The 24,012-nt window shown below is 40.0% G+C and overlaps 1 protein-coding gene across 8 annotated transcripts in view; it reads right to left on the bottom strand.

Annotated features, from left to right (window-relative positions):
- Positions 1 to 248: 248 nt before the first annotated feature.
- The window catches only part of LOC105938752 (Kv channel-interacting protein 2), a 98,947-nt gene continuing 75,183 nt past the window's right edge, over positions 249 to 24,012 (bottom strand). For 5 of the 8 annotated variants that reach the window (XM_036126129.1, XM_012880635.3, XM_012880632.3 and 2 more), the window contains exons 2-8: positions 5,917 to 6,041; positions 5,768 to 5,837; positions 3,949 to 4,019; positions 3,646 to 3,753; positions 2,480 to 2,584; positions 2,320 to 2,382; positions 249 to 2,224 (exon numbers count right to left, since the gene is read on the bottom strand). In XM_036126129.1, coding sequence (XP_035982022.1) covers positions 2,177 to 2,224; positions 2,320 to 2,382; positions 2,480 to 2,584; positions 3,646 to 3,753; positions 3,949 to 4,019; positions 5,768 to 5,837; positions 5,917 to 6,041 — 590 coding nt within the window. In that variant the 3' untranslated portion in view covers positions 249 to 2,176. The other 3 variants (XM_036126126.1, XM_036126127.1, XM_036126130.1) reach the window with 3 other exon arrangements.

The raw sequence follows: 24,012 nt of genomic DNA, 5'->3' as shown, positions 1-24,012 counted from the left end.
TGACGCCAGCAGCACATCTCCCACGCTCCTGCAGGAAGGAAAGTTGTACAGCAAGGTCCAGAGAAGCACTGGACAGAACAGTTTCTGTTCCTTCTGACCTGGACAGAGCAATACACCCATTTTCACTGCTGCCACTCAAGTGTGATTGTATTAGGTCCTGTTTTTAAATAATAAAAAAAACATAGTTTTATTAATAAAGGAATGCAGTAATGAAACTCCAAAGAGACAAGAACGCGGAGTCTTTGCAATTCACATTTCAGCCCGTTTTGCATAGTAACTGTGATTTTTATTGTCTCTGTACAAAACATACACATTTTGAATATGTAATGCAACCAGCAAATAGCTAACCAGACAATCATCACGACATGTTGGTAACTTTGTTCGGGACACAGTACATGCGGGTATAGACGGGTTTTTACTGTAGTCAGGAACCTAAAAACTGAGCTGAAACACTTTTCTGGTGAAAACAAATACCGAAAACGTAAACTAAGCAGGGTTAAGAATGTTTAAAAGAAAACAATAATTTAAAAAAAATGCAGTTGACTTCTGTTTTGTGCTGCGAGGGAAATGAGTGATTGGGTGGAAATGGAAAGGTACTGTGGCGGAGAACATTATTGCTATTCCATGTTAGTCTCTCTGAAATAAAATTAATTCATGTTTCAGTGCCTCTGGTGAAATTCAGTTCAGTGATGCTCTGGTATAAAAAGAGGCAAATTATACGGGCGCTGCACATGTTTTTCTTTAAAGAAATAAAACATCTTATCATGCGGGTTCACAACCTTGAATTACACCAAAAACAGTGAGCAGGAAAAGACGCATACCTTTGTCTCCGAGTGCTTTTTGTCTCAAAAACTGTCTCCTTGTATCCCCTAGCCTTATGCACTGCTAATATTTCCTCTTTGGTGAGAGAGATATGGATTATTAAAAAAAAAGAAGGGAAAATTTGCTCACATGGGGAAAAAAATGCATCCATATACCTTATGTTATACCTCTTATTTTTAAAATAAATATATGTTTTTATTAGTGGTAGAACCTGCTACAACCACATGACATTTCAGATAATTTCACACATACCCTTCTGAATATATAGATTTTTTTTTTCCCCCTATAATGATATCTGAAAGCCTGGTATGATGACGGTGGTTTAAAGTCCTATACTGACATGGTTTGACTGGTCAAAAGCTGATCAACTATAGTGCTATTCCCACATTGCACTGGCTAACATCATTCCAATGGGAATGCTAAAGACGTTACAACAGTCATCAGACAACTACTGCTAGGACTGGAATAGTTTGGAAGGCCAGGAATTAGTCTAAACCCCTCGAATAAACGTGGGTGCTGACCCACTCATCTGGGACTCATCTGTAAGACAGACAGCATGTCTTCCTGATGCACATGCACACACACACACACACACGTACACCGGGTGAGGCACCTGTGAATGACTAGGAACAGCAGACAGACGAGCAGACTTTGGAGTATCTCTTTAAATATGTACCTAGATATTAGTGACATCATCATGCGATACTGAAATCACTTTTTTTCCCCCACCCACCGCTTCCAACCTCGGATCACCTTTTGGTCGCTCCATCAGGAAGTGTCTTTCTCCGTTACGTCCAGCAGGTGGCCACAGACTCATTGCCATGTCTCCCCTGAGCTCCGGGGAAGCGTTCCCGCAACAGAGGCAACGATCAGAATCGCTATTCCAAACATCGAACATGACAGGGAAGCGGGAGAAAGTCATTCCAGATCAAGGTTTGAAGGGAATTCTTGATCCGTCTTGAGTCCAAGGCGGTGATAGCTGACCGATGGTGACGGTAAAAAGTCAAATAAAACAGCCGAGGGTGTGCTAGCTGCTGTTAAGTCCACTGCAAGCCTTCTTTGTCTGTGCTCAAGGAATAAAACTAAGTAAGGTTCTTCATGATTAGCCTGGGAGTCATGAAAACTCCATTGTTGCTGGAAGAAATGCCACTAAAGGTCCAGGAGGAGGGTGATGGTCTATCTTTGCCCAAGGATTCACAGTTCTTAGCGATGACAAGCTCAGACCAGTATGCCACTCAGCCACACACACAGACACACAGACATCCACAAACTCTCTCTGTCTCTTCAGTCCGGAGGCCTTTTTTCACCGATACACTCCCCTCCCTGGTGCCATTATCCTCACTGGTCCAGATCCTTAGATGACATTGTCAAACAGCTGCATGGACTGCATGATGTTCTCGTCCTGAACAGAGAGAGAGAGAGAGAGAAACACCACATAGTTTATGCTTAGGTGGTTAAAACTGTGGACATTTAATAGGGGAAAGGTTTTTGCTGTACCTTTTTACACGAATCAATAAACTCATCTATGGTGACCACCCCGTCTCTATTCTGGTCCATTTTCTGAAAGAAAACATTGGTCAGATGAAGTTTCTAAAGAAGTTTCTGTGATTATAAGCGTTCGTGCATTAGGAGGACGTAAAAGACGGGGAAATTGCACCTGAAAGAAGCTCTCCACGTGTTCTCTCGGAGCGTCGTCCATCATGGTGGGGTACGTGTATTTTCCCATCATGTCATAGATAGACTTCATGATGTCCAGCATCTCCTGCAAAGTTAATGTAAAAAAAAAAAACACAGGGCAGTGTAAGAAATAAAGAAGAAAATTATAATCTAGTATGAAAGGAGACTTCAAAGTTTACTCTGAGTTTACTTGGGAGGGGTGTTCAGCCCCAGTCCTCAAACACAGGTGTCCTTTGTGTTTTAGATGTATCCCTGAGGAGGAGGGTGTCTGGTTTGGGAACCTTAAGGTCACACCCTTGCTTTTTGGAGACATTGTCAGTCCATTAGCATCTTTAAGATTTGACCAGTAGTGAGCAATGAAGTGATTCTCAGCCCGGTGAAAAGCAGCTGGGATGATAGCCAGCTCCTTCAAGCCTGGACTATAGATTTCAGACAGGCAAAGGTGGACTACTCCCTCCAGGCCGGGACTCGGTTTCTGCCTCAAGCAGATGAGTTCAAGTGTCTTGGTGTCTTATTTATGAGTGATATCAGGATGAAGAGAAAGCTTGATAGACAAACTGAGCCCTCTCTGTAAAGGTGCTGCTGCTGTGAGTCATGTTGAACAGCTGTGAACCAAAAAGCAAAGCCCTCAACTTACCAATCTGTCTACATTCTTGACCCCCTTCTATCTAAGAGATAAGATTTCACATACAAGTGACTGAAATCTTATCTTAACTTCCTCTGCAGGGGGGGCTGGGCTCAACCTACGAGATTACGTGGGTAGCACCTTACATTTGGGGGGAGCTCTGTGTAGATTCACTGCTCCTTTACATCAAAAGGACTGAGCTGAAGTGGTTTGGACACCCGATCAGGACGCCTTCCTCATGCCTCTAATTGGAGGTTTTCCAGGCACACCCACTGTGAAGAGACCCAGGGCCAACCCAAAATATACTGGAGGCAATAGACATGGCTTTAGGCCTGGCAATGCCTTAAGAGCACCCAGCATATGCTGGAGAGGACCTTCATGAACCATTCTCGGTTAAGCGGAAGACAATAGAAAGATGGTGGACAGTAATTGTTTGACACAGGAGTCGCATATATAGAAAATATATCAAAATCCACGCATATTAAAAGAAAAATGCTCCGTTTGCAAAACTTGTGTGTTACCTCTTTGGTGATGCAGCCATCCTTGTTCAGGTCGTAGAGGTTAAACGCCCAGTTTAGCCGGTCATTAATCGTTCCTCTCAGGATGATGGACAGACCAAAAACAAAGTCCTGATAAAGAACGTAAATTAATAAGGAATTGCTTGAGTCCAGACATATAAAACGAGGTAAATTGTTCACAATCTCTCCTGTGTGGGCTGGTATTCAGGTGAATAATGCATTTTTTGTCGGACTGCCGCTGTGTCAAATTTTTGACGCACCCATTTTTGCTTTGATCCGTTCAAAAGATGCAAGAACAGAGCTCACCTCGAAACTAACCGAGCCGTTCTTGTTGGTGTCGAAGGCTTCAAACAGGAAATGTGCATACATACTCGAATCTGCAAAGGGAGAGACTTGGAGTAACCCGAGAGCGCCGGAAACGTGAAGTCTTTGAACAGCTCTGATTAGCAGTGAGCTAAATATAGACTGGATATAAAAATAATTTCAAATACAACTGGAGGCAAGTGGTTAACATTTCATCAAACTAAATATCATGAAATGATAGATTGCTTTACTTCCCCGCAGAACATGTACTAATGTTCAGCTAAACTAGCTATAATAAGTTAATTATAGAGTACTCATTTTATTGTGATTATAAGAAACAGTTCTGTGAAAAAAGTATTTGCTCCATATATTGTTTTAGTTGTTTTTTTTTTGCCACATATTCATTTGAAAGACTTAGTATGTTTTTACTTTTTCTTTGTTATTGATAACATTTATTTGGCAGTTTTTAAACCTGAAATAATTTATTTCCAAGAAAAACAGCAGTGCAAACCATTGGCCTTAAAAATGGTCTGTAGTGAAAGTTCTTGGAAGATGTACGTCCCATTACATCTCAGTAAACCAAACAAAGCCTTTCAGTAAAAGAATATCACACCAACAGCCACGCATGGCGGTGATATTGTGAAAATGCGCCGCTGCTTTGTTGCTTGAGGACCTGGACAACTTGCTGCAGCAGATGGAAGCCTGAATTTTACGCTCCATCAAGACATCCCGAATAAGAATAATGGGGGTCAGTCCATGGGGCAGTAATAAGATCAGAAGCCCACCAGCAAGCCCAAGTCTGAGAAGCAGAAAAAATAAATAAAAAAGAAGGTATTGAAGTGGCTTAATCAAAGTTTGAACTTAAATCAGAGCGACGAATGCTCTAAAGCTAGGAGTTTGTCCTGTAACCAGCAGGTTGCTAGTTCAAACCCCGGCTTCGTCTGGCTCAGTCATGTCCTTGGGCAGGACACTTCACCTGCTCTGCCTGCTGTCGGTGGCACTGATTGTATGGCAGCCCTGCTTCTGTCAGTCTGCCACAGAGCAGCTGTGACTACAAACGTAGCTTACCGGCATCAGTGCGTGAATGACTGATTGGAGTGTGAAGTGCTTTGAAGTGCTTGGACTCGTTAAAGTGCTATAAGTGCAGGACATTTACCATTTATTTACTATTTAATTCTGATTGAGAAGCTGTGGCATGGCAAGAAACTGTGCTTATGTAAAGAAAAGTGAGCCAAAGTTCCTCCAAAGTGATATAGAGACTTGTTGTTAGTTATCTCAAGTACACGACGACACCAATGATGGCAAATCCTCACGTTTTAGGGGGCAGGTTGGTATGGCTGGCTTTTTTCCACAAGTAAAATAGTGTATTTTTTGTGTTGTAGTGACCCCTGCAGGTTTCCTTGTTGTCCACTAAGGGAATTTACCTTTTTCTTTCTAACACTGATAAATGTGTTTGGAACACCAAGAGACCTGAAATGAGTCTCCACTTTAATTTAAACTCTGACGGCTCACTAACTCGTCTCTGCTCTCCTCCACAGGTATACTACCATCAGTATGTTTGCACATTACAACTTAAAACATACACATTCTAACTTACACCCACTTACACCCTTTGCAGCTGTATCTGTTGTGGCCATAATATTATCTACTAGGGTTATTACTGTCTGACCTTGAAATTAGCTTGATGATCTGAAACATTTAGGCATGACAAAAAAAAATCAAAAACAGAAGAAATCTGTAAAGAGTCAGATTTTCTCAGAGCGGTGCACATGCATTTGCAGAACATTAATTTTCTGAACAAACGTACAAAAATGTAGCTCACCTCCCTGAGGAAAGAACTGGGAGTAAATGTTTTTAAAGTTCTCCTCATTCACCACTCCGCTCGGACACTCCTAGGGGAAAAAAAGGAAATTGAGAATGCTAACAGATTCAAACGTGGCCGAGAATAGCAAGAGGACAGAGGGAACATACATTTTTGAAGCCCCTGTAGAGGACTTGCAACTCCTTTTTGGTGAACTTTGTCTGCTCCTCCAGCTTGTCCATGCTCTCAGGCCGATGGCACACAGTGGACAACTCAAAGTCATCTTCAACGCTGTCTGTGAGAGATTCAGAGACGGGTTAGTTCCTGAACAAACGGCCACCATGTTATCAACCAAACCACCAAGTGTTAACATCTTGAAGTGGAAGTCATTTTACCAAAGATATCAAAGTCACTTGAAGATAATCACATCCAACTAACCTTTTTGTGCTTTGTAATTATTATTTTTTTGTTTTACAAATGGAACCAAAACCAATAAATTAAATTTTCACAAATACAAAAAGTAGAAGAAAAGAGTTACATAGATTTAAGTATTAAGAAAATAATTTAATTTTGAGTTCAGATGTTCAATGCACCTTGTTGCATTTAAAACAGGGATTACGAAGCTTTGTTTCTAAAAAGGCATTGTGAAGAGCACAAAGTTAGGTTTATTGAGCAGAGGTAAATTGTAAAATCATCTTCAAAGGCTATAGACTTCAATAATTTATGGAATGAAAGATTACTTTCAAAAAAGGTAAGACACATTTTTTCCATCCCCAACAGTTTTAATACAGAGCAGGGCTGCAAGCACACCAACACTGCTGTCTAAAACTCACATTGTTGTCAGTCTGTACATCCTGAGCACAAACTGATGGGAAATGTTTTATCAAGGAATGAGAACAAAACGGAAAGCTCACTAAAACACCCTGCCTCCAGAAGCCACTTGTTCTCATGTGCCTGAAGAATGCTGGCAGACTAATTTGTGTATTTTAACCCATAGCACTGTGATTATTGCACAGGACGAGTAAAAGGACATGTTTTACAGGATGAATGATCAAATGAGCTTAACTATAATTCGAGTCATTTATTTTACCTTTGCTTTTTATGCCGTAAAATATCCAAATGTTACATAGGTGTGCTGAATGTGTTAAGTTGGACTAAGGAACAAGGCCGGCCCTAAACCACACCTGTCATCTCTTGGTAAGACCACTCATAGCTGGTACACCATACAGCACTCTGTCTTGTGCTCTCAAACCCTCTCTGCCTCCTCCTTCTTCATTCATTCTCACTTGATCTTCATTTGTCTTCTCTTCCCACCCATTGTCCTTCTAACTTACCAATACAGATATTTTAGTCTTGACGGAAACATGGTTAAACAAATCCATTACAAATAAAAATATTTCCTTAGAAGGTTACAATGTCTTTCGCTGTGATCGCCTTAAGAAAGGTGGTGGTGTTGCCATCTTTGTAAGGAGCAATTTTCATGTCACACTGTTATCCTCTGTATCTATTCCTAAACAATTTGATTTTCTAGCCCTAAAAATTGAATTCACTAAGGCTCAAAATATTACAGTTATAGGGTGTTATCGACCACCTTCTGCTGTCTGTGATGCACTTCCAAATTTGTACAAATATCTAGCTGACCTAAATAATAATGAATTTGTTTTATTAGGAGATTTAAATCTAGACTGGTTGACAGCATCTTCAGATAGTTTAAAAACTATCTGTGATTCTTTAAATATCACCCAGTTAATAAACTACCCCACTCGACCCAATAACAAATGCCCATCAAAATCATCACTCCTTGACTTAATTATGACAAATGCTCCGCATAAATATACAGGGACAGGAGTTTTTGCAAATGATCTTAGTGATCATTGTGCTGTAGGTATAGTTAGAAATCTCAAGTTACCAAAATCTAAGCCTCGTATTTTGAGCAAAAGAGATTTAAAACACTTAAATGAGCAAGCTTTTATTCATGATTTGATACTTTTTAACTGGAATAGGGTTTCTCTTTTTGATAATGTAGACCTTGCCTGGCAGTATTTTTATGAAGAATTTTTAAGACTAATAAATAAACATGCTCCTGTACGTAAAATTAGGGTGAAGGGAAGAAATAATCCATGGTTTTCCCCAGCTATTGGGGCTCAAACAAAGAGATACAGCTTGGGCTAGAGCAAGAAAATTCAATACTGAGGAGAGCTGGCTTTGTTTTAGGAAATTGAGGAATAATTGTACATCATCAATTAAGAAAGCAAAGTCAGACTATTTCCTTGCGGAAATGACAAAAAATTTAAATGATCCAAAGAAATTTTGGAAAACAGTTAAATCAGCTACTGAACAGGCGCCACTGAGTGACTTTCCTAATTTTGTTTGGAAAAAAAGTAAAATGGTGTCTGATAAATTAGAAATTTTAAATTATTTTAATGAGCATTTTATTTCTGTAGGTTCTCTATTTGATGACTTAAATTCATTCGGCCAAAATGCAAATAACGATGAACTGTTTTCGAATAATAATGGTAACTCCACCTCTTTTAACTTTTCCCCTATTTGTACAACTGAGGTTCTTAGAGAACTGAGGAACATAGACACCAGAAAAGCGGCAGGGCCAGATAACTTGGATCCATTTTTTCTAAAGTTGGCAGCAGAGTTTATAGCAGAGCCATTGTCTCATATTTTTAATCTAAGTCTAATCACTAATAAAATCCCTAGTGTCTGGAAATCAGCATTTGTTTTGCCTCTATTCAAGGGTGGGGAGTCATCGCAGGTAAACAATTACAGACCAATTTCTAAATTATGTATCCTAGCAAAAATTTTTGAAAAGTTAGTTGCAGATCAACTAAAGAATTTTTTAGATTCCAATTGTATTTTACAAAATGTACAGTCCGGTTTTAGAAAAAAACATAGTACTGTTACTGCAACATTAAAGGTTTTCAATGATCTGATCCAGGCTCATGATAACAAAAAACATTGTGTTGCTTTGTTTATCGATCTATCAAAGGCATTTGACACAGTAAATCACACGCTTTTAATTGAAATTCTACACAAAATTGGGCTTTCACATCAGGCTACCATGTGGATAGCTGATTACTTGTCAAACAGAACCCAGAGAGTCCAATTAGCTGGCTACACGTCTTCTAATTTAACTATTTTAAATGGCGTACCTCAAGGCTCAATTCTGGGTCCACTTTTATTCTCCATTTATATAAATAATTTGTGCGTCAACTTGTCAAATGCTTTTTATCATTTTTATGCTGATGACTTAATAATGTACTGCAACTCTTCATCATTATCACAGGCACTACAGTATTTACAGTCTGCTTTTAATGTAGTTCAAACACGGTTACAAACTTTGAAGTTGGTTTTGAATGTGGATAAGACTAAGGCAATGGTTTTCTCCCACTCTGCTAAACTACCAGAAATCCCTCTATTCCTTACCACTGCAGTAGGTGCACAAATTGAGTTTGTTAGTAATTATAAATATCTTGGTTTTATTCTAGATAATGAACTTTCTTTTAAAAATCATATTGCAAATCTATTACGAACATTGAAAATGAAGATTGGGTTTTATTATCGAAATGGACCGTGTTTCTCACTCAAAGCTAGAAGTAAATTGGTTGCAGCAACATTCCTGCCACTTCTGGATTATGGAGATGTTTTATATATGAATGCTTCAACCAAATGTCTGAAATCTTTGAATACTGTTTATCATTGTGCTTTAAGGTTTATAACTGGGAGTAGACGTTTGACACATCATTGTGATTTGTATGCAAAAGCTGATTGGCCTCCTTTAAGTGTTCGGAGAAACAATCATTTGATGATCCTGATCTATAAATCTCTACTTGGACTAACACCAACTTACTTAAGCTCTCTTTTGCATAGATCTAGTAGTTCACATGCTTTACGCTCAAATGACTTTATCCTTCTACATGTTCCTCGTGTTCGAAATGATAAAGGAAAGAAAGCATTCAGTGTGTTGGCTCCTATAGCGTGGAATCAGCTCCAGTCTGAGCTCAAGATGTCAGAAACTATTTCATTGGACTTATTTCGAGCGGTTCTTAAAGATAGACAACAAGCTTGTATGAAACAGTGTCACTGCTTTTAAATTGTTTTTATTGTTTTATATTTGTGCATATGTATTAATTGGTTTTATTTTTGTAACCAGGTTGTAGTGTTTTTGCAGATTTCTGCCCAGGTCCCCCTTGAAAATGAGATCCAGATCTCAACGGGGTTTACCTGGTTAAATAAAGGAAATAAAAAAAAAAAAAAAAAAACTTTTTACAACTCCATTTTATTTCACTCATCCCCCTTTAAACACCTTTTCATCCTACCTTATCTCCTCATCTGTGTATAAAACCCCTTTTCATCCCAGTCTTTCTCTTCATTGCTTTTTATGACCCCTGACGCTGAGCCCGGCCGCACTACGGAGGAAGCTAATTTCGGCTGCTTGTATTTAGGATCTCCTCCTTTTTGGTCATGATCAATGCCTCGTGACCATATGTTAGAGTTGGATTGTATACAGAACAAAGCAACGCCCCTATTACGCCAGATGAGGTCCTGATCCAACTAATCATTTCCACCCTATCCTACTATCACTTCTGAACAAGACTCCAAGATACTGCTTCAGACAAAAAAATACTGAATCCCAGGTGTGATCTACCTATTTACAGTTAAGAACCATGGCCTCTCATCCCTGCAGCGTCACACATAGCTGTAAACTGCTTCATTGCACAGGGAAGACGCCAACAGAACCAAATCAACTGCATTTTGAGATCCCATCAATGAATGCCACTGAGGACAAGGGGGAGCACTGGTGGAGTCAAATCCACCCTCGGAAAAAGCATGACTGAGCAAAGAATGAGGACTTACCTGAATGCCAACACACCACACTCTTACACCCCCCACCCCCAGAAAACACATGTGGAGTGGACAATGAAAGTCCCACGATCCCTTTAGTAGTCCTACAAGGACAGAGATTGCATCTCTGTTCCACAACCAGGACTAAATATAAAGTTAGAAAATCTGTCACAGCCTTCCTTCCAACTCCTCAGAGTGAATTCTTTAGGGGGAGAAGTACAAGCATCCTTACACAGCTGGAACATGCTCTCAAGCATAATTGAAAACACCACCTTGGTGCCACTCTGCCAGTATTTTCCCAGCCTCCTATGCAACACTGAAGAGGCATCTTAACCACAATGTTTCCACAATGTCCAGAGCCTTGTGAGCCTCGGGGGCAAACTTCATCCAATGCTGGCACCACGGCACTGGAGAGCTTTTTAGGTACCTTACGGACCTCTGTCGTATCACAGTAATCAACTCACCTTCCTAGGTCTTTATGCTCAACCTCCTTTGTGGAGGACATGGTGACTGAATTAATGAAATTGTCAAAGCATTCCTTACGATGCCTGGCAATGTTGTCAATCCAGGTTGTCATGAAGAAACCTTTGCACATCTTTAGAGAGCGTAAAAACTTTAGCTTAGGTGAAAGACTTAAAGAGGTAAAAAGACAATAGAAACATAATTTATACCAACCATGCTAAAGCACAAACACACAAGTTCTTCTTCTAGATGTCACACTTTACAAATGATAAAATCAAACCTGCTGGGTTTATACTTAACTGAAACTGTATGGCTCTCTATATCGTTTTGTTACGTTAACTGAATACTTTGACGTCAGCATCCACACTAATGTCCGTGTGAACTCTTTAGAGAGGCTTTTGGAATAAAAGCAGAGAGATGTATGGAAAGTGAAGGAGCACTTGCTTTGACTGATTGAGGGGGTGACCGAGGGCGTGCAGCACGGCAGCAGCTTGAGGAATCGCTGCTTTATGGTTTTTTTGCTTTGACTGGTGGAGGGGTTACCTGCAATCACCAACCATAGCACAAGGGTTAGATATGCACACAGACGTGAGTCCAGTTACTTCTTTAGTTACATGCCTGTATAACAAAAAATACACTCAACATACAACAAAAATGCAACAACAGACTAGTTCATGCTGTTAAAGCAAGTAGTTACCCTCTGGCTTGGCTCAGCAAAGGGAGTCTATGTTTATTTGTGTCCTAGCATTTATGCCGTAGTAAATCATTTATACGATGCCTGTCCAACAAAATGTAATCACCAGAATGTAATAAAGCAAACAGGTAAGAAACTCCCATTAAATAATTATGGATGATTATGATTCAGCTGGAAACAAGTTATTTAAACCCAAAATGATGCAGCAGGTAGCTTCTCATTGGTTAAACAACCATGTTGGAAGGCACATTCTGTGGTCAGGGAAACGATATTAATGTGTTTTAAAAGGGTAAAAAATGATTGCCATGAATCTAGCAAAGAAAACATCTAAGGAGAATACTGAAACTACTAAACCTGGATACAGAACTGTCCAACGCATTATTAAAAGCTAGAAGCATTGAGGGAAGCCGCTGTCTTTGCAAAATAAATGTGGTCAGACAGAAATTTTGGCTCACTGTGATTTGGTCACTTAAATGTTTGGTAATATCGTAAAACAACAACAGCAGAAATAACGGATATGATCAAAAGCCGATGCAGGAGCGTTTCCACCCTCAAATGCAAAGGGAACTCAAGAGATCGGGATTGGAAAGAATGCTTCAGGGTAAAAAGATACACACATGAAGTGATGCATCCATCATGCCAGTTGAGGGGCATATTCCAAGATGACAATACCAGGATTCGCCAGAGTCAGACTTTGCAAAAGCGGTTCATAGAACATGAGGCAATCCATTTTTACACATGGACTCAACACCACAACGTCCACTCCTTAACCCCAGTGGGAATCTTTAGGATGTACTGTAGAAATTGTTTTGCTGTGAATCGACTCTCCGTCATCTACACGTCATCGCTACCAGACATTGGTGATAAACTAATGTGATTATTATAGGACATATATACATGATATACATGTTGGAGTGTGCAACCTTTTTTCCCGGATGGTAAGAGATTTACAAAGGCACATTATTTCAGTTACACTGGGAAAATAACAGCGAGTAGTTGGAAAATGCTCATTTGAGCTAAATATTTCAGACTCTAATGGTCAACTCAAAGCAGCAAAAGACAAACTAAGTCGTATACCCAAAGCCAAGGTACAGACTCCTGCATCTTAGTTTCCATACCAACAATACCTTAAGTATTTTCCTAAGACCAAGCGATGGTCTGAAGAATATAGGACACTTGGTGTGAAAACCGATCAAACTTCAGTCTCTAACGATATAGATTTTTTCTCCAGAGTGCCGCGTAGGCTGGCTGCTAGTGTCTGTGGCTCCGTATTGCTTCTAGGTTTTACTCGACTTTTCTATACCTTTACCTTTTCTATTAATCTAGTTGTGTGTGTGTGTTACCATTTTTTCCTTTCACTTTTTTCAATTATGGATGCAATTATTTTGCTGCTAGATACTTCTCTACATGGGATTTGCTCTCGGAAACAGCAAAGACTGGAGTGAGCCCAATGTTTACTCCAAGGATCAGCTGCTAGCTCTGACTAACAACCCATCCTGAAATCCGGGACCTCGACCAGAGATACCCAAGGACCAAGAAAAAACGTCAGAAAATGTAACTGTAAAGATCCCTAAAGTCAGAGAGTCGGTGCAGCAAGATGGTACCCGACATCGGCATACATGATGGCTGCTACCTGCAGCCCAGAACTTCACATCTTTCAGTTCTCAGCTGTCATCCACCCCCTCCACTTCAGATGACTCCACTAACGAGCCCCCCTCCACCACCCTGTCCTTCTCAACGCTCCAGGTGAGGAACATTCTGCTGATGATCAAACTGAGGAAGGCTGCAGGTCCAGATGGCATCAGCTCCAGGCTTGTGAGATGCTGTGCGGATGAGCTAACTGAAGTCATGGGGCACATCTTCAACATCAGCCTGAAGCAGAAGAGAGTACCACAGCTGTGGAAACCCTCCTGTGTGATGCCAGTGCCCAAGACGGCACACCCCAAAGACCTAAGCAGCTACAGGCCAGTAGCACTAATATCACACCTGATGAAGACCCTCGAGAGGCTGATCCTCAAACATCTTCGCCCCCTGGTGAGGTCTTCATTGGATTTCCTGCAGTTTGCCTACCAGCCTGGCATTGGGGTGGAGGCACGGTGAGGATCATGTTCTTTGATTTCTCGAGTGTGTTCGACACCATCCAACCAGGACTCCTGAAGGACAAGCTGGAGCCTTCTACACTGTAGACTTCTCCATAAACTCGCCAGACTGCCACCTGCAGAAGATCTCAGATGACTCTGCCATAGTCAGTCTCATCACAGGTGAAGATGAGTCCCAGCACAGACAGTGTATCCAGAGCTTTGTGAACTGGTGCCAGCAGAACCACCTCATGCTACATGCAGGGTGAACTAAAGAGCTGGTGGTGGACTTTCACAGGCACAGGCCCGCCTCACTGACACAGGTGAAAATGATGTGGAGATAGTGGACTCTTCTTAGTACCTGGGTGTTCACCTAAACCATAAACTAGTATGGACTCATAATACTGATGCTCTTTACAGGAAAGGTCAGAGCAGACCCTACCTGCTGAGGAGGCTGAGATATTTAAGAGTGCATGGGCACTCCTGAAGACCTTCTTTAACTCTGCAGCCTGTCTGTAGCTGAGAGGAAGCGACTGTATAAACTCATAAGGAGAACCAGCTCTGTCCTGGGATGCCCCCTGGACCCAGTGCAGGTAGTGGGAGACAGAAGGGCTGTAAGGAAAATCACATCACTGATGGACAATGTCTCCCACCCTATGCATGAAGCTGTTACAGAGCTGGAGAGCTCTTTAAGTTACAAACTGCTGCATCCTAGATGCTCTAAGGAGTGTTTTAGCAGGTTGTTTCTCCCAGCTGCAGTCAGAATATACAATCTTGGCTGCTCCCAACAGACATAACTATTTACATCATGCTAATTGTTGCACAGGTTCTGATCCAACATTACTTGTTTACACTGTTCCAAATGCTAAGGTAACTTGCACATTCCTTAGCTAGGATGCCGCTGCCCTACCATGCATATTGCATATTGTATTATTGTACATTATGCAAATATTGCATATTATTATTGGGCGTTATGTAAATATGCTGTGGTTTTTTACACTGTCAATTTTTTTTGTTCGATATTTACTCTGTTATTTATCCATATCTTCTACTCTTGGTGTTTCTTTAGACGAGTTTGCTGGGGGTTTTTTTCTCTCTTTTTTTGTCAATGCTAATAATTGTGTGTAACTGTTCGCGTGTTTGCCACTGTCACATCCGAATTTCCCCATTACAGACAATAAAGGAATTCTTATTCTTATTATTCTTATGACGTGTCATTCTATTGTCTTCCTGCAGGAAGGAGCCTCAAGGACTGTCGCCTTGTTCACCTGTGGCATTGTTTGCAAACAGAGCAGGCAGAGCACATTGTCCGATATCTGGCAGATTCATCAATCTAACTGCCTAAGCACCGGCCCAACCCCCAGCGCCTTAAGGTGTTTGTACGGGTAAGCCATTTATCTTTCTCCACATGGACCCAACAACAGTCCATATCACAGACATTAATAGCAGAGACTTAAAACATTAAACAGAGTACCTCAGAGGTAAGATGAGGGTTTTTATGCATGCAAATAATAATAAAGCATGATGTATATTCTTATAATCAGTGGGCCTGAACAAGCATAAACATAAACACACTGAGGTTTTTATGGATTGGTTAATTTTACAGTGATTATTCTGAAGCTCTCTCTAAAAAGAAAATCAATAACAAAAATGCTTTTCATTTCATGGTTTTTGCTGCCTCTGCATGGTGCACTGAGCCTAAAATACTTGCAAGAAGCATCAACACCGAATCACTAGAAAACATTCTTTGATAAGATATGAAGAAGCTGCTTCCTTTGTCTGAGCCTCATAGCCTGCTGTCTGTCTCTGCTCTCTTCAGCTGCCAAACTACCATGATAAATGTGCGTTCAGTTACCTTTGATGTTATTTTTTTCTGAAAATGACACCTGAAATTATTTCATTCCAGTCCGAGTCAAAAGAAGAATTGAAAATGTGTTCTCCCTTTTGTCTTTGGCTGTTGTAGAGCTGTTAGGGTTCAGTGCCTCTCGGCTAATTCTGGCACCTCTTCACATATTCCTGGGAATGAGGCAGTTCCCAATAATATTTCTTGGAATTTTTGGTAAATGTACCTTAAATTTTGTGTTTCTAGACCAAAGATACTGTATCTCAGGAAAGGTGAAGAAACCAACCCTGAAAAGATTTGAGAGTGGGTTAATTTCAGACTAAATAAAACTAGGAGACAAAAATAAGAATCAGGAATCAGCAAAGCAATGACATTTTCTGTTGTACATTTTTGAAAGATATTTTGGGGTGAATGCTTAAATCTTCCAACCAGAAAGCCCTTAGTCTGCCATGCAAGCTGTGTCTTGTGTCCTGGTGGCACTCTGGCTTATTGCATGGATACGACTGCTAGTTCAGCACCATCTTCCCAGATATTCATAATGTTTAATTATAATCAGGACGTCTTTACTTCTCTTATGAACACATTGTACCAGTTGATTAGCTATTTATTTATTTACCTCTACTACTATCATTAGTATTATTATTAACCTGGATGTAAACTTTTTTAACTACTTTGGTAATTGGTGTTGTCCTTTACTCATATGTATTTTGACTAATATGAGTAATTCTAATAAAAATAAAAACAACATTTTAAACGGTTAATATTTTAATAGCTAAAATGATTTTAAATGTGAACGCTGGAGATAGGCACCAGCAACCCCCACGACTCCATGAGGGATTAAGCGGGTCAGAAAATGGATGGATGGATGGATGGATGGATTTTAAATGTATTTTCATCCTATAATAATAATAATAATAATAATAATAATAATAATAATAATAATAATAATAATAACACTACTACTACTGCTACTACTACTACTACTACTACTACTACTACTACTACTACTACTACTACTACTGATAACAATAACAATAATAATACCAATAACACTACTACTACTACTACTACTAATAATACTAATACTACTACTAATAATAATAATCTAATAATAATTATATTAATAAGTTAATAAATAAATTATACAATGCTTAGCTGGATTGACTTAAAAATAAAAATTGATTCAGAAATCCTTAGCTAATAGTGACGTTTTCCATCATTAAACTAATTTGAGAATTTCAAATGCAAATTTTCATGCTATTAAACTAGAAAATAACTCCACCACAGATATAAGTTAAAGTACTTAGATCTGATGGTATAAAGTAATGCTCATATTTTGTTCCTCAAGGAAATTCCTTATCAATAAAATATATTTCATTCTAATCCTAAACCCTCCAGCCACCTGAAAGCAGCACAGAGTGAGTGTGAAAAATTGGGCTGACACGACTTCATGTTTAAATCTAAATAAACAGACACACAAACACACACACACACCCACACACACCAACCCTGCCTCCTGCCAGCTGAGTGTATTTTCCCACTGTCCCATCACCTCATTAAATATTTTGAATACCTCTAGGCTTTGTGCTGCTTCCCAAACACTTCCCTTACCTGCCACAGAGATGTCGATAAGCCCCAGAAAGTGCATCAGTTTGAGGGAACTGCAGACCACCAGGAGGATGCCTACAGTCTGCAGCCCCTCCACCTCCCACTTGTCTCTGAAGAACAGATGCATCCTTTCCTCTCTTCCTCTCCCTATGTTCCTGTTCACACAAATCTTCCTCTTGCCTTGCGGGGGACGAGGACCACATTCGGACACCCCCCGCTTCCCTCAGGTTCCAAGCAGGAATGCGCTGTCCTAGTCTCTCAGTCCCCCTCTACGTGCCGGTGTCCAGACATCCTAACTATGCACGGTTCCCCACCCTCTGTATTTTTCACTGAAAATGGATTATTATTCTCCTTCTTTCTTCTTCCTGAGCAGAAAGTAAAAGCCAGCAGGGATGCCGACACGCTCCTCCGCCTCCGGCGAACCTATCAACGGTGTCTTAGCTTCCAGGTGAAGTTCGAGCAATTTACTGTGTGGGTCCTGACAGGTTGGTGGCAATTGTTGTCAGACTCTCTGATTTTCCAAATTCTGACTCTAAAAGTCTCTCCGCTCTGTGCCTCGTCTCCGTCACTCCGCCACTTTCTGTGTCCCTCCCAAGCTTAATTGGGTCAGTGTTGGGGATGAGTAAAGCAGGAAAAGGATGATAAATTTAAGGAGAGGAAACGGTGGATGAGCACTACTACGTAGTTGAAGAGGTGAAACAAGGAAATCTGAGGCTGGGAGCATGGGGAAAAAACAAAAAAATGAGGCAGTGTATTAATGAAAGAAACAATAAAACACATTTGGAAAGGAGGGACAAGATGGAACAGTCAAAGCTGGACATGATGGCAATGAAAAAGCAGGAACGAAAATACAAAAAAAAAAAATTAAACGGAGATTGCCAAGAAGATGAGGACAACGATTTAGGAAAAGGACAGGAGTAAAGCTGTGACGACAGAAATCTGAAGCAACTGACCCAGTAGATACTGTGAGCAAACTCACAGATGTGGCAATTTCCCCTGAGTGTAAAGTTGACACATGTGCACACACACACAGCCTGGAGGTGAAAGCTGGACAGCATATATTGCATACGCAATGCAGCACAGAGCCGAACCTTTGAGATGGGAGAGAAGATCCTGCTGTCATATCTAGGTCACTGAAATGATCAGTCTTACAAAAATTAGAAAACAAGACTGTATATATATATATATATATATATATATATATATATTTATATATATAGCTGTTTCTGAGTCTGAAGACACCTTATTTCCAAGTTTTAAGAAAATTTCCCCCCCAGTCTGAAGCAATGCTTACATGGAGTCAACCTGTTTTCTAGCCCAAACACACAAAAGTTAATTTCAAGGTTGAACTTCCTACTACTTTTAAACTTTGTTTATACCTGTGCTTATGAAGAGGTTGGCTAAAAGTGAACCAGATGGTCAACATCTTGTCTGGCTTGGTTTGTCATGGGATTTATGAATTAATAATGGTAAATGGCTTGTACTTGTACAGCGCTTTATGAAGCACTGAGGACTCCAAAGCCCTTTACACTACAATCAGTCATTCACCCGTACATTCTCACTCTGACGGCGGTGAGCTATAGCTGTAGCCACAGCTGCACTGGGGCAGACTGACAGAAGCAGGGCTGCCACACATCGGCGCCACCGAGCGCTCTGACCACCGCCAGCAGGCAGTTCAGGGGAAGTGTCTTGCCCAAGGGCACAACAACTGAGATGGCCTGAGCAGGGAATCAAAACGGCAACCCACCAATTGCAGGACGAACTCCCTAACTCCAGCGCCATAGCCTCTTTCACAGAAAAGCACTGCACTCAGAAAAACTCACAATCACAGCATGAGACTCCAAACAAAGGAGCGCTGCGGCTCGTAACCATCAATCACTGTCAGATGAGGTTGTCAGTGTAGTAAAAATGCTTGTAGAAACTGACAAGACCAAATTTAACTGATAGTTTTTTTCTTAAGATGGTATTGTATAGCAATCCACTACCTCATAATTTTGGGTATATTTATGGATATTATTACTTAAAGACATTAAGTGGCATATTCAGGCCAACAGACCTGTTGTCAGAAAGCTAAATGAATAATAAAAGGGTTGTTTGATTAGGGCTGAAAAAAATCAATACACTGCAAAGTTTGAAAACACTTAACTTTTCAGTCTTTACTGAATCTTTGCTCAGAAACAAGAGCTCTATGATTCCAGGAATGTTGTAAGGTACTAATCTTTGTATGTCACACTGATGCAGTCTGATATTGCTAACACAATGTTTAGCTGCATTATGATGCAGACACAACTGTTTATGCTTTGACTTAGAAACCTTTGTTACTAAAATAAAAAATAAAAAAAATACTCTATTAGAAGCTCTGCACACAGATTTTTCTAATCCTAACCCAATTGAGAAAAGGGCTTTGAGAAGGCCACAGCAAACCAATGACTTTGTTCTTCCTAAGCTACTTTGAAGGTAATTTAGAGGTATGTTTAAGGTTATACCCTAATTGGAAGACCTATTTGTGCTGATGTCTTGAGATGCTCCTTCAATATTAACACATAAGGTTATTTTCCCATGATGCCATCTATTTTGTGAGAAGCCCTGGTTCCTCCTGCAGAAAAACATTAATTCAATGTTATGCTATTGGGGTGGTATTTTTCTGTCTTGCAAGCTTTCCCCCTTTTTCCCTTAAAATGCTACAGTGGCCAAACACTTAAATTTGGTTTCATCAGAACACAGGACATTTCACCAACAATTCAGTTTTTTTAACGTTACTTTTAGAGCAATGGCTTCTTCCTTGCTGAGTGGCCTTGCAGCATATATTTGTACAATATATCGCTTCAGCCAGCAACTTCATAATGTCTGCTGCTTTATTTTCTGGGGCGATGCACACATTTTTCACCAAAACCTTTTACTCTATGGGACACATAACCAGACTGCATTCTGAGCTTCATGAACTCAACAAGTTCATAATTGCATCCAATTGTTTGAACAGATGATGTTGGTACCTGTAGGTACCTGAAAATTGTACCCAAGAATGAACCAGACTTGATATCTCATATCCTTTCTCATATCCATCATAAGCTTACAAAGCCATAAAAATCATCATCTGGGCTTTCCCAAATTGTTTAAAGGAATAGTAATCTCTGTCAAACTTCTAAATTTGAAGAAGTATAAAAATACTATCTCTAAAATAATCTCTCTGATTATTCTGGTCTTTAAAAAAACGAAATAATGTTGGTCATCGATCTAAAACAGGAAAGGTTTAGTTTGATTTAATATTTTACATAGAGAAAAAAATTTTGCCTCTTATCCAGCGTATGTAAATATCTAGTTTTAACTGTACATAAAGCCAAATTCATTAATCTGTTTTACATAAAATGGAGACACTCAGAACTGACAAAATATCTGCAATTGGAAATACAGACGGTGGTGAAAGTTGGGTAAATAAGCAAATCACCATCCAGCTCCCCATATGACAGCTGTCACTTTCAGTGCTAATCCAGCATGAGGTCTGTGCAGCCTGTTGCCAGTTTACTGAAAGCTGTGCTCCATTTTACTTGGAGACCGAGAGCCTGTGTGATATAATTAGCAGGCCAGTGGTGAGCTTACCAGAAAACGTTGTCAGATATCCGTTCTAACCAGCCCCAACTCACCCATGATGCTCTCACCACCTCTAAAGGTTCTGTTCGGGCAGCTGGGTTTCACCCAAATGCAAAAAGTCACTGAGGTTATTTTCGCCCAAACTGTTTACGGCTCATCTGCTTGAGAAAATGATGGCTTAAGGAAATCCCAAGAAATGCTCCGTACCAGAAATAATGTTGGACGTTCACTTGCTTTAATTTTAATCGATGGAAGAAGTTGAGACACACACACACACACACACACACACACACACACACACACACACACACACACACACACACATACACTCTCTCTGGTGGTAATAAAATGTTAGGTTAATCAGTCTTAGTTGATTAGTCTCCGCGAGGAGTAGTTTGCCCCAAGCCAGACACATCCCCTAATTGAAATGCCGCCATATTTAGTCGTCTACCTGGGCAATTATTTCTCTCAAAACTGATTAAAACGTCTACGTGTGGGGTGAGGGGAAAAAGAGCGCGTGTGGAGAAAGCATCAAGCAAATGAGACACACAGCGGGTCATTGACAAATGGTGCTCAAAATTGGCTAGTGTGTTTTCAATTAGACAAATGAAATAAGGGGGCCATTTGCATGGACCATTAGCATTTGAAGATATTTTTAATAATGGCGACATGGGACAGAAGAAACAGACAGATTGTAACAAGGCGTCCTTGCAGCACAAATTAGAGATGAATGCAAATGAACAGAGGGCGGAATCAAAGAAAGGCTTTCCCAGCTGAGGAATCAAGATTCATTTATGTCATTCTGAATGCACAAATATAAAGTGACGATTATGGCAGCATCCTGTTTGTGGGGGCGACATGTTAAATGACTTATGTTGTAACCTGGTAAACACTTGACTATTGATAACTAATGGGAAATTATCCTCAAATAAGTACTCAAAACTAGTATTAACTACATTTAAAAATGACAAACCTTGCTTTTTGTCATGTCTACAAAAAATCTTTGGTTTTGGCCTGACAGGGCTGTGATAAAGTACCCACCCTTCACCGGATTCCTTCTCTGTTTGCTTTATTCTGTCCAATTTAAATGTTTTTAGGAAAATAAGAAATTCCTTTATTTTCCCGCAATGACAAAATTCAGGCATGAGAGTGGCGAAGACACAGATGGAGTTTACAGTACTGGAAAAAAAGCTAAACTAATCTAAAGTTAGTTCTAAAACAACAGAAGATAAGCTTTATCAGAAACAGCAAAAATAAAAGACAAATACCAAAGTAAATATTGCACAATTATTGATAATATAGCATACTCAGTTAAAAAAAGATGAAATATTCAAGTTAATAGTGGAAATAAGTTGAAAAGAAATCATCAAGATAACTAGGAAAAGTACAAATTGCTTTGTTTCACTTGATGATTTCATTTGTGAAGAGAATAAATCAACTGGGCTCTGTTTGAAGAAAGATTTTCAAGCATCAGTGAGTGACCTTACAGTTTCAAGCCACACCTCTGTCTACCTCCACTCCAGCTTCAACCTGGCACAAGTTTACCCTCCCCTTCTCGCCCGGCACCTCCTATGTGCATATTTGAAAAGGATAAATGCACAGCAAAACAGCGTCACCTTTTGGAGGAACATGCTTAGTGAAGAGGTAACTCATAACTTTAGCAAGAGGACTTTTGATCCGATGACCGTGCTTTTTCCGCCCTTTGCTCCTACGCCACACTGCACTGGCGATGGCCTTTCACATGGATGTACATGTACGCCCGGCCGGCCAGGCTTTGTAAACAATAGACTGGAGAACAACACGCAGATATGCCGTGCGATATCATACCATATTCCATCTAATAAGATACCTTTAGTTCATCACAATATTTTGGTTCTTTCTATCTAAAATAATGAATTATTGTTTATTGCTCCTTTAAACTCAAGCACAGAGCAAGTTTACCGCTGAATGGCCAGTAAAATATAGATGACTTAACAAAATGGATAATTATTAAAAAGTAAATCAAGCAGCCAAATTGAACTTATCTTGTAATAAACTTGTATGCACAACACACAATCTGACATTTCTTCAACTTATTCCTTGGTAATTATCCTTTTGTACCTGTAGAGGTCAGTGTAAAGCAAACTATCTGATTTGCAACTCTGTTGGCTCCACCCTGGCTCTCATCCTCTTTCTTGTCATCTTTCATTTAAAATCAGCACCAGTCAGAACCAAACTAACTGTGGGATGTCGATAAAAGAAGCCATTAATAATTTGCCTTTACACCTTTGCCTTTACAAAACACCTTAAGACGCAAAGTTCTGTTCAGAAAGCTACAATATCACTACTGTGTGGTGCTATAACAGCAAAAAGTGCCACAGGTCAAAAAACAAAAGTTGTGATTTGAGTCACTGTCCCTGTTCTTTTCCCGTTGCATCATGTGTTTCTGAGCAGTGTAAAGTACTCAGTCTAAATTGGATTTGCATCGCTCACAACAACCTTCTAAACCTATTTCCATCAAAGCATAAACACGATTCTCTCTGCTGTTTCCTGCCAGGAGCTAAATCAGGAAAACATCCTGAATGGATCAATAGCACAGACAGGGAAATATAAAAAAGTATATTTCTTGCAGCTAACAGCAAGGCTCAACCCTCTGAAGGTTTGTCTGCAGCTGTTCAGAGATAATATTACACCAAAAATCTGCATGTGATGTTACTGCCGCAGTAGCTAAATTACAGAGGAAACAACCAACGTTTCCAGCCAAACAACACATGACTTTATCGGAGCACTACATGAGCCAGCGTGAAAGTTATCCCAAATGTTGCCGCGATGCTGCCATGAACGGGGATCAAATTGGCAGCAAAATGGCAGCAACTTGTAACTACTTTTTGGAAATGTAAAGCAGGGTAAAACCATCCGCTCGTTGTTTGACGTAAGTGATTAATTCTGGTAAACCCTGCTTCTAGGCTTATGTGCCCTTATTAATACTTTATGTAGGTACAAGACTCAAGCCAAGAGCTAGATGAAAAAAAGTCAATAACAGAATGAGAGAGGGAGAGAAAAAAGTGTATGGGTAGGAGGTTCAGTCTGAGAGCCAAATAAATCTCACTTTCATTCAGCGTCTTAAAAAGAAACTGGCAACACCACTACATCAGGGAAG

The sequence above is a fragment of the Fundulus heteroclitus genome, chromosome 22, assembly GCF_011125445.2.
Source record: "Fundulus heteroclitus isolate FHET01 chromosome 22, MU-UCD_Fhet_4.1, whole genome shotgun sequence".
Taxonomy (NCBI): domain Eukaryota; kingdom Metazoa; phylum Chordata; class Actinopteri; order Cyprinodontiformes; family Fundulidae; genus Fundulus; species Fundulus heteroclitus.
The sequence above is the reverse complement of the archived record's forward strand: the minus strand, read 5'-3'. Positions and strand labels throughout refer to the sequence as shown.